Below are 11,707 nucleotides of genomic sequence, written 5' to 3'. Positions count from 1 at the left end.
GCATTCTGGGTGTTGCCTGCTCAGAGTGGAAGCAGTTGGCACTCACAGAATGCTAAACCAATAAATTGTCAATAGGAGAATGGCAAAGAGAACAACAGTAAACCGAAAGTACTTTACAGTTAGCATTTGGATTAAAATATTCCCGCAAGTCCTCTAAATGTGTAACTGCATTGTAAGCAGACAGGACTTACAGAAGTTATGTGGTTCAGTTGAAATCCTATAATTGTTGTTTGTACAAAGAAGACATGGGGCTGAAATGGGGCTGTCTATGGGGCTGAAATCATGCAACTGTTCAATTTCAGACTGGCCCAGACTGCATTTTTCTTGCATATTAATACACTCATTTTAATTAGCTCTTATCCTCCTGTGACCAGAGCTGGTTTGGAAGCTTCCTTCAGCATGTCAGCTACTGGGAAATTCTTGTGTTTGTGCAGAAAGACTTTGATACAAGGGCATCGCATGTGTTCCTGAGCATATTTACCCGGAGATCGATGCTACAAATATTCAGCGGGATTTTCTTTTAAGCAAGAAAACTCAAAATAAAATAGCCCAGCCCTCTGGATCAGCCATAGCTACATCAATGCCATCAACAACAGGCTTCCTCAACCTCGGCCCTCCAGATGTTTTTGGCCTACAACTCCCATGATCCCTAGCTAGCAGGACCAGTGGTCAGGGATGATGGGAATTGTAGTCTCAAAACATCTGGAGGGTCAAGGTTGAGGAAGCCTGATCAACAGTGTGTCTGCAGCAAAAGCAAAACCCAGTCCTCAAAATCAAGGAAGAGCCACCTTGCAGGATTCTTCGGCTCTTAGATCCAGGATGAGTCCACAAAACATTGTACAAGGGGTTCAGAATGCATCTACTTGTAATCTCATTGGCATAACAGTCCTAGCCTATTAAGATATAGGCAGGAGACAGGGGTGATTCCTACAGCAGCTGTTGGGATGGGATAAGGAGAACTTTAGTATCAGACCTTATGGGCAGTTGACAGTCAGGGAAGTGCCAACTCAGAAGACCTTTGGGGCTAAGGACTGGTGGCAGATACCAATACAATTCCCTCCAAGCCCACAAAGGCTCACTTGTCCAGCTCTGTATAATACTTTCAGCTGCCAAACAGACAACCAGGTAGGGACCAGGGAAAAGAGAAGAGGACTCAAAGGCTGTGTTCATAGCATCCATTTCATTTCACCTCACCTTTTTGGTCACACTTTGTTTAGAAAAAGTTGAAACTATGTACCTACGGTCTGCACTACAGAAAACATTACACAAGCCAGGTGGAACAGTACATAAAATAAATTATAAGGGAAGGGGAATGATGATATTGTCAAAAATAAGGGAAGTGACGGGAAAGCTGAAAAGAAAGATGGTGCATGGTGGCACTTACACAACTTGCTTCTTTTAAGAAAACAATGGAAGTTATTACACCACTTCATGGCAGGTGATATTCTGAGGAAATATAATGAAAGGCTTGAACTAAAGGCAAATTGTGCACAGAATGTTCTTCACTGGGGGAAAAAGAGCCTCTGAAATTATCATTATTCAATAGTGGTGTTTGGTCTGCTCAGTAGTAAACATAATTGAAAGGGGATGACCTGATTAAAAGCAATATTTAAAATGGAAAATAAAACAAAACTGGCAATGGGAAACAAAATCGGCAATGTAGTGAATAATTGAATTGATTTCATCAATCAATCCATTTTTAGGCTAACCCGTTGTGAAAACCTAAAACAACAGCATTAAGAGCACCAACAACCAAACCTCATACCCTTTGTAAAGTACGATATAACCAGTAGTCTGCTATCACTGTTTGCAGGTAAATATTCTGGTATTATTCAAATAATATGTTTGTCCTTTGTAATTTGTAAAAGTAATACAGTTCACTTCAGTAGACTTTTTGTAGATAAAGATTTAGAGACTGGCTCAAGTTTGAGTTTTTGATGAGTTGGAAAAACACCAGGAGCAAATTGCTTACTTGGAGTACTGTCAGAGTCACCTGGGTACTTCAGAACTTGCTGTCATCAATCTGCGTCATGTTCTCTAAGGTGTAGGATTTTCTGATAGGGAACATGCATTTTTTGCTAATAAAATCCAAAACCCACAAGGGATGCTACAGCTTACATTTCGAACTACATCTGCAGGGAAAAGGTTTGTAGGTAAAACTAATAAGTGAAGGTTACTGAATTCAGGACCGAAACAATTTACCTCCAGGATACACATACATACTCCCCCTTTTGGGACATGACACATTCCCTAAGTATTATAAACTATTGGATGCTTACTTTTGAATGGTTGCAAGGCTCCAGCTTCTCCCGTTGCTGATCTATGGATCAGGTCGGAGTTCAGAAACATTTAAGATGGTGTTACTAAATTATGGCTGTAAGAATCCACGCACAAGGGATTTCCTGTAGCCCCGTTTCAAAGCTAGCTCTTTTTCTTCATACTTCCATTCATTTCCTAGGAGAAAGGGGAATGCAGAGGACAGATCACCTAGGAGTATATATGTATATTCCAGTGATATCTGCTACTGTTTCCACCTGGCAGATAGACAGCTTGTGCAAACTACAGCTGGAGGAGGAATCCATTGTACATACTAGAGCTATCTATCTGCCAGCCTCCTCAGATGTAAATATTAAGAAAGGCATGCTCACACCGCAAAAAGGCTTCATTATCTATTACAGTGGTACCTTGGTTCTCAAACTTAATCCATTCCGGAAATCCGTTCCCAAACCAAAGAGTTCCAAAACCAAGACACGCTTTCCCATAGAAAGTCATGCAAAATGGATTAATCCATTCCAAACTTTTAAAAACAACCCCTAAAACAGCAATTTAACATGATTTTACTATCTAACGAGACCATTAAAATGAAAGCAATAAACAATGTACTGTAGTCACACAATCAATCAATCAGTAGCTGAACTGGGTTCCACACAATCACAAAAACAAAACAAAAAAGAGCTGCAAAAACAAAAATGCAAAATAAATAGCAAAAACAGACAGACCTCGGTGTAACACTCAAAACAGAAGTGTGGCACTCAAATTGGAAGTGTAACACTCAAAATGGAGCACGTTCGGCTTCTGAAAAAAGTGTGCACTTACTTCCAGGTTTGCAGTGTTTGGGTTCCAAGTTGTTTGAGTATCGAGGTGTTTGAGAACCAAGGTACCATTGTACCACATTTTCAATCTGCTTCTAGTTGCTGGTACCAGGCTTCAGTCATTATGGTGCAAAGCAGCTACCTTATGAAGCAGAATTCTGCTCTTTCCGTTAGGAAGATGTATCATAGCATCATAGAATTGTATGGTTGGAAAGGACCGAAAGGGGTCCAACCCCCTGAAACGCAGGAATCTCAGCTTAAGCATCCATGACAGATGGCTATCCAACCTCTGCTTTAAAAACCCCAAGGATGGGGAGTCCACAACCTCCCGAGGGAGACTGTTCCACTGTTGAACAGCTCTTACTGGGAGAAAGTTTTTCCTGATGTTTAGTCGGAATCTCCTTTCTTGCGACTTGAAGTCATTGGTTCGAGTCCTGCACTCCAGAGCGGGAGGCTGCACCCAGCTAACTGACAGAGCAGGATGAAGGATAAGGATCTCTGTATCATGAGGAAAGCCATAAGATTCACATTCAGTACTGTATCAGAATCCCACTATGTTTCATAACACTTTAATCAGAACCTACTGAACTTAGGATACAGGTTATGGGAGTTGCAGTCAAACAACGTACGGACGGCACCACATTGGCAGCCGCAGATATGGAGTGAGGCAGCAGGTGTTGCATTTGTCCATCTGATATTTTGGGGATCCATCCCCAAGCTGGTTTCTTTCCCTCTCCTTTTCTGGGTCAGCAGAAGAAGAACCTGGAAGATCGCATCAGCTACACTGACAATTATATGTTTATTATTCTGAGGAAATTGCTTCCATTACCATAAAAAGGTAAAGGGACCCCTGACCGTTAGGTCCAGTTGCGGACGACTCTGGGGTTGCGGCACTCATCTCACTCTATAGGCCGAGGGAGCCGGCGTACAGCTTCCGAGTCATGTGGCCAAGATGACTAAGCCGCTTCTGGCGAACCAGAGCAGCGCACGGAAACACTGTTTACCTTCCCACCACAGCTGTACCTATTTATCTACTTGCACTTTGACGTGCTTTCAAACTGCTAGGTTGGCAGGAGCAGAGACTGAACAAAGGGAGCTCACCCCGTCGCAGGGATTCAAACCACTGACCTTCTGATTGGCAAGCCCTAGGATCCGTGGTTTAGAACACAGCGCCACCCACGTCCCTTTCCATTACCATAGCAGTCTGTAATTACATTTGTGTGAGCTTTGAAATGAGCTATTCCTCTTTAGGCCCCTGACTGATTACAAGGTTATTGATGACATACCAAGTCCGGCTGGCTTCATGCATGTATGCTGTGCTGGCTTCATGCATGTATGCTTTGGTCTCTAGCTGTCAGATGAGGTTCCCAAGAATGGGACGTTTTGGTGGTCCCTCACACCCTCCAGGTTCAGTCAGTCTCTAACTAGGAAAGGTCCTTTAGTGTAGTGAGCCCTGTCTTGTGGAACTCCCTGCCAGAAGAAGTGTAGCAGGAGTCAGCCCTGCTTTCTTTAAGACATCTTTCACCAACTGTCCAGGCCTCTGGAACATGGTAAAAAACAACAACAAATCAATTATTGTTGTAGTATTCAGTTTTCATGTTGTAAATAAACTTGTTCTACAGTTCTGAAAGCGCAGCTTATGAATATCTTGAATAAATAAAATACATGAATAAATAAATATGGAAACTGCTGGTTTGAATTAGTCTGTTTCAAAAGTGCTTTGAGTATCTCTATCACAAGGCATTAACTTTGGGTCCTGTTAAAAACAGCCTGTCTGTAAAGTGACAGACACCAATATATTCATTCCTGATAACCAAGGCAATCAGAATTCTGTTTCCTGAAAGACTCCACCCAATTTACATTTACTAGAAATGGAGGCTTGTCCCAGAGCTACACCAGGAGCCGTAACAGTGATAAAATCTTGTAAGAACATAAGACAACCCCTGCTGGATTGAACCAAACACCCATCTAGTCTAGCATTCTGTCTATGGGAAGCCCACAAACAGATCGTGAGCGCAATAGCACTCTCCCACTAGTATTTTCCAGAAATTGGTATTGCCATAGTGATTAATAGCCACGGGTAGCCTTTTCCTCCATCCATGTGTCTAATCTCCTTTTAAATCTCCTTTATTTTTAATATTTATTTATTAGATTTATACACTACTGCCTTTCATCAAAAGATCTCAGGGCTGTTCACAAGATAAAGTGAGCCAAGTTTGCATGCTCTATTCCAAATTTAAAATGGAAAGCATAATGCTGATGGTCAACAAAAGAGGTTCAAAGACTCTCTCAAGGCAAATCTTTAAAAAGTTGTATAAACACAGACAACTGGGGAACACTGGCCTGCGAGCGCTCCAATTGGAGAGCAGCCTTTACCAAAGGTGTCATAGGCTTTGAAGACGCTCGAACTCAGGACAAAAGGGAGAAACACACTAAGAGGAAGGCACATTTGGCAAATCCTCACCATGACCAACTCCTGCCCAGAAACCTATGTCTCCACTGTGGAAGGACATGTGGATCCAGAATTGGCCTCCACAGTCACTTACAGACTCACTGTTAAAACCGTGTTTATGCAAGACAATCATACTCAAAACAAAATAAAATAAAAAATTCTTTCCAGTAGCACCTTAGAGACCAACTAAGTTTGTTCTTGGTATGAGCTTTCATGTGCATGCACACTTCTTCAGATACCACTTACTCAGTTATGAGTGATCGCCGAAGAAGAAGAAGAAGACAAAGACAAGACCACCAAATTCCACATTCTGATGTCTCATTTTGGATGAGCTACATGAACAAAATTCTCTTTTTGAACACGCTAGCTGAATGCTGTTCCATGAACAAATGTTTTAGTAATGTGCTAACTGGGTATCTGCAGTCGGGAACAGGCTGGATGAGAGCTAATAAACTGAATCTCAATCCAAACAAAATGGTGTCCAAGAAGATAGTGCTCATCCCTTCCTAGATGTAGATGTACTAGATGCAGATGAGGTTTTCAGAGTAGGCCTATTAGATCTGTTATTGTCTTTGGACAACCAGCTGGCATCCATGGCCTGAAATAGTCTTTCACCAATTTGGTCAGTGTCCTACCCATTGCCTCTCCTTAATAAAGAAATATAGATAGCCTTTCCACAGTTATCCATGGTCTGGTAACTTTGAAGTTAAGTTACTATAATGTACTGTAGCTATGGCTACGATTGATACAGATCAGAACAGAATGTGCTGAGGATCACATTGATTTTTGCTCATTCATAAATGTCTGCAATAACCATTAAGAATGGCATGCTGATGTGCTCTGGGAGTTCTCCAGCGCTTAGCCTATTTACAGCTTTAGACAACCTGGACAGACTGTACATGCAAGTTTCCTGATTTGTTAACATCACCATTTGGCTAAAGAGGGCTAGCATTGGGCTGAAAAGTGGAACTGTGGAAACATACAATTGAAGGCAACTGACATGGGGAGTAGGTAGAAGCACAGTACTTCCAGAAGCCAAGCAGCTGCACAAGTGTTCTTATAAGGCATGGGTCTAGCTGATAAATGGTCATGTGCTTTGAGTGGAACCATCATTTTCAAGACCTTTGTCACAAGCCTGGCAAATCTGGAACTATACTTGATGATATAGGCTGGATCATTAAAAAAAAAAACATTTTTAAAAATCAGGAAAATGCACCATAAAGCTCATAATGGGAAATCACATTGCCAAAGAATCGAACTCTACAGCACCATCTGGTGTCGCAGCATTTAATTTTTATTATTTTTTATTTTACTAATGTAGCCGAGTCCCAGGACTCATGTGCAACTATTTGCCTGTTTTATAGTTTTGTTTTTCATGTTTTAATTTTCATTTATTGTTATAATTGTTTTATATACACTATAAAATGAAATAATAAAAAGCTTTTTCTGAAATAAAAAAAATCAGTGCCTCCGAACCATTCGTAACAATATTCTGCCTCACATAAGTAGGTTTCAAAAGTAGGATTTTAAGGGAAGTTGGAGTTGTTGGTAATAATATTTTCGAAAGTGAATACTGCACGAACCCATAAAAATAAAAGTTTTCTTACTGGTAACTCAGGGCCTTCATTGTCTTTGCAAAGAAAATGGAAAATCCACAGAAGAGGAAATCATGAAATGAAACCTTTGAGGTAATATATGAAGAATACAATGAAAAAGCTCTTTATTATCATGGAGGAAGGTAAACACCTAGTACAAAGAGCAGTATGTATGAAAATGGGAAGCCCTATTGTTTATTCATAGGTATGAAAAGAAATAGGTCAGTTAGTTTGTTTCCATGGTGACTATTATTGAAATAAGACAAACTGACATCAAAGCTGATTTATTTTACTACTCGTTACCTTCTCTTAAAATCATTTTTATCCGAGATCTCAACTGGATATAAAAACACTCTTTGGAAGAGCTTTCACAAGAAGATTTTGTCATAGTTTATTAACGGGGAGAACGTACGGTGTAGAATATCCCATCAAAACAGCTCAGTTTTATGGAGCAATAATATTCCCAGCCTACTCCAAAATTGTCAATACTGCACAAAAGTCAAAGCCCTGAATGCTTCCTTTGTTTGCTTGTAGATTAAGGGCACAATTTTGGATCTGCTGATGTCACATGCATTTGTTTATTTTAATAAAACAAGAATTGCATTCTATGATTGTGGAGTTATTCATTCTGACCATTAAACACTAGATCCCATTGATGAGAGGGGAAAATCTTAATCCCTTATTAAACTAATGACCTGAATATTAGCTTACACTGCACTTAACAGCAAAAAGAAGGGGGAAAAACCACTTCTAAGGCAGCAAACCCCCCAAAAGAACTGTTCTATTTTTCTACTGGTTTTTCCCCGCCGTAGAAAATTTTGGTGTCAATATGTACACAATAACTTTTTTTCTGTAAGTATGCATATTTCTATAGACACACTGGCAGATCAAATCTGCAGTTGAGTTAAACTGGCTGAGTAGCTGAAGGATTTTATCTTTTAACACAATTTAAATATGCCTTAATCATCTACAACCTGTAAGAATAAAAAATGTAAAAAAAGTCTGGCAGAGTTTTAATTTCTCTGATGCCCTCAATGTAGTGTTGCTCTGGAGCACATTGTTAGGTTTTAAGACATGCAGTTCTTAAAGATTTCAATTAATGTTCTGCATTATAATGAAGTCATACACTGCCCTGGGAGGATGTTCTAGAAATACAATAAATACGGAAAATTTAAATGGTGGCTATATCCAGAATTTTTAAAGTATTACTTTCAATTATAACATCTCTTTTAGCTACACAACAATTATTACACGACCATTAAACAAATTGACAGTTGAAAACTCTGAACATGCCTAAAATTTACTGTACTAATTTTTACAGGCAAAACCCCCACAAACATACTTCTGCAGCTTAGCCTATGGTTGAAACTAGGCTGCTTCTATTTTCCACTTTCCGAGTAGGTTTTTTTATTGAGCTGCCCGATACTGGTATGTTCACTGTCTAGCAGCATGCAGGGAGTGGGGAACCAATTAAAGGTTTTTAATACTTTTGAATGTTGCAGTTGCTGTGCATATTCATGCTGTATATTTGTGTTCTTAAAAATCTATAAATAACCCCAGCAGTGTTTCCTTTGAGATCATTTTGCCCTGCTGAGCTCCAAGGTCTTTTTCTATTCATTGGCTGATCAGTCTATGTACTTGTGGCTGATGACATCAGCAGAGTTCCATTAAGTGAATTACAGCCTTGTATTCTCTCTAGAGCTATCCCTAATGCTGTGCCCTAAGATTCCCCAAGTTCAATGGACTAACATTAGACATGGGTTCCTGCATATGTTCTCTCAAGTTTGTGCTGTGGTTGGTTTGCCTCCTTACACCTTGCATTTGCATTCCTGTTCTTTTTAGGTAAGGTAATGGAGAAGGTTGTGGTGGGGCAACAGCAGGCATTTTTGGAATATAATCATTATCTAGACCCATCTGAGCCTGGGTTCAGGCTGTCTTGGGAATGAATTGGACTTGGTTACTCTTGTGGACGAGTTTTATCCAGAACAGGATAAAGAGCGCACCTTTGCTCCTCCTTTCTTGATCTCTTTGTGGCTTTAGATACAGTACTATCTGGCCATGGTCTCCTCCTGGACCATCTTCGTGACTATTTAGGGTCGCAGTGTTACAGTGGTTCTTGTCCTACCTAAGGGGCCGAGTCCAGAGAACTGTGCTGGCAGTTGTCTTTAGCAGACATGCTGATGGTTCTAAAAGTGCTTTATTTAATATGTTTCTCTAATTAATCCCAACACCATTCTCCAGTCTTTAACCACTCTCTTGCCCACAAAGCCAAGAAACTTCTGTGTTCCAGTCCTGGCATACCCAACACTTCGCTTGCTGTATTTTCCCATGAAGTGAGGTACCACTGTTCACTCTCCTGTTGCGTGGCTACTGCCTTTCCAATGCCTCTTAAACTGTGGCTGAATGAGCATAATAGTGGTAAGAATATTGTAATAAATATGAATTCAGTGGGAGGCACATGAATCAGAACTGAAGCCTGTTGCTCAAAATGCTGGCATAGTTAAATGGGTCTATATAATCAGTAGCCACCAACAGTGCAACCCTAACCACGTCTGCTCAAAGCAAGTCCTGCTAAATTCACTGGGACTTACTCCTATATTGGAGTGTATGGGTGTCAGGGCAGGAATCGTACCTCTGGTGGGGGACACGTCATGGTCCTTCTGGAGTAGTTTGCCTGCCTTTAGTCCCCACCCCCTACTCGGCTTTCACTTGTGGCTCCCAGAAGCTGTCAGCATGCAACAGTGGCCACATCCAAGGAATGGCTTTGACTAACGGGCTAAACCAAGTGAGGGTAGCCAATGAGTCTCAAACCCTCAGCGAGTTAAGGACTTCCCCTGCATGCAAAGATAGGCTCTGGCAGAATTTGCGGACAAGACCAATAGTAGGTCCAGTTTCTGTACATGTTGTAGAGTGAAGTGAGGGGCAGATGGGGCTTGCCAGCCTGGTAAGGTAGCCCTTATAAGAGAAGAAAAACTTTGATTCTAAACCTCTGCTGGTTTGTAGGACATAAGGTTAAGGAGCAAACCCTCCACGAATTTAGTGTGGAATCACTAAGAGGGTTGGGTGGATCCTGTATGACTTTTTCTGGTAAAGCTGGTGCCAAACATATTGCTCTGCTTTCCTTTGGCCCACATCAGCAGAGGTAAGGTAAAGGTAAAGGACCCCTGGACGGTTAAGTCCAGTCAAAGGTGACTATGGGGGTGCAGAGCTCATCTTGCTTTCAGGCCGAGGGAGCCGGCATTTGTCCGCAGACAGCTTTCCAGGTTATGTGGCCAGCATGACTAGACCGCTTCTGGCACAACGGAACACCGTGACGAAAACCAGAGTGCAGGGAAACACCGTTTACCTTCCCGCCGCAGTGGTACATATTTATTTACTTGCACTGGCGTGCTTTCAAATTGCTAGCTTGGCAGGAGCTGGAACAGAGCAACGGAGCTCATCCCATCGTGGGGATTCGAACTGCTGACCTTCTGATCGGCAAGCCCATGAGGCTCAGTGGTTCAGACCACAGTGCCACCCGTTTCCCATCAGCAAAGGGGGTCTTGTTGTCTGGGCAGCCCAGGACCTCCATATGCACTGCCCAGGCTTGCTTCCCAGGAGGCTGTTTTGGTGCTGCTAACGCAGCAGTTTGATTTCACTGCTTGGAGGTGCCCTCCATCGTCTCTCGAGACCGATGGATGCCAACATCTCCTTACTGAGTATGCTCGAAGTCTGCAGCACAAAGCCTGTTCAGTTATTCAGAATTCAAAAAGGGAGTTTCCCATCGGAATATTGACAGATGCGAACACACGTTACGGTAACTTAAGCTGCCACGCTTCTTCGTGTTGCCGACCGCATGAAATTTATTGCGGGCACGACGCATGCGCTTCTTTCCCCTCCGCCGCCGCCTCCCAAGTCGCGCGTGCGCGCCAGCACCAGCCCCCTTTCGCATCCGTGTTTTCCTGCCCCTAGATGTTGGCGCGCGCGCCCGCTTCACAAGCGCGTTCTGGCTTTTCACCCCCTCCCTCCCCCCTCAAGAGTTCGAACCGCCCAACCGCCTCTCCCTCCGCCATCGTTGCGTGAGGGGTGTGTGCGCGCGCGCGCACGCGCGCGCGACGGACCAAGCACAGGGGAGGGGGGAGGGAAAGGGGGAGGGGGCAATCATGCCGCGGGGGCGGCCTCCAAAACCCGGCGGTAGAGAAAACACCAAAGCAGCCACCGAGTCAGGTAAAAAATAAAAAAACAAAACAGGAGGAGGCGCGGACGGGCTCAGCAAAAGAAAAAAGCAAGAGCAAAACAAAACGTCTCCGGGCGCCGGGCTGAATCCCTCACATCGCTCGCGCAGGGTGAGAAAGGCACCGCGAAACAATCCGCCGGGCCTCGCATATAGTCCCCGGATATGGAGGAAGGCGAAGGAGGAAGGCCGGGCCTATTGTGCGAGGGACTTAGTGTGCGGCCGGCCCTGTGCGGAATGATACCGAGCTAACTCCGCGCAGCCGGAGGCGGAGGAGCGCATGTTGCTACCGCCGCGCGCGCTTATAAATCTATATATAGAGGGAGGGAAAGCGAGAATCAGTCAGAACGGGCGA

General features: G+C 42.9%; 1 protein-coding gene across 2 annotated transcripts in view; it reads left to right on the top strand.

Annotated features, from left to right (window-relative positions):
- Nucleotides 1–11,242: 11,242 nt before the first annotated feature.
- Nucleotides 11,243–11,707, top strand: part of ZNF236 (zinc finger protein 236) — a 46,492-nt gene continuing 46,027 nt past the window's right edge. Inside the window, exon 1 of one of the 2 annotated variants that reach the window (XM_033154777.1) lies at nucleotides 11,243–11,345. In XM_033154777.1, the coding sequence (XP_033010668.1) occupies nucleotides 11,282–11,345 (64 nt within the window). In that variant the 5' untranslated portion in view covers nucleotides 11,243–11,281. Of the gene's footprint in view, nucleotides 11,465–11,707 lie in introns of both variants that reach the window. The other variant, XM_033154778.1, reaches the window with a different exon arrangement.

This window comes from Lacerta agilis, chromosome 7, assembly GCF_009819535.1.
Source record: "Lacerta agilis isolate rLacAgi1 chromosome 7, rLacAgi1.pri, whole genome shotgun sequence".
NCBI lineage: Eukaryota > Metazoa > Chordata > Lepidosauria > Squamata > Lacertidae > Lacerta > Lacerta agilis.
The sequence above is the reverse complement of the archived record's forward strand: the minus strand, read 5'-3'. Positions and strand labels throughout refer to the sequence as shown.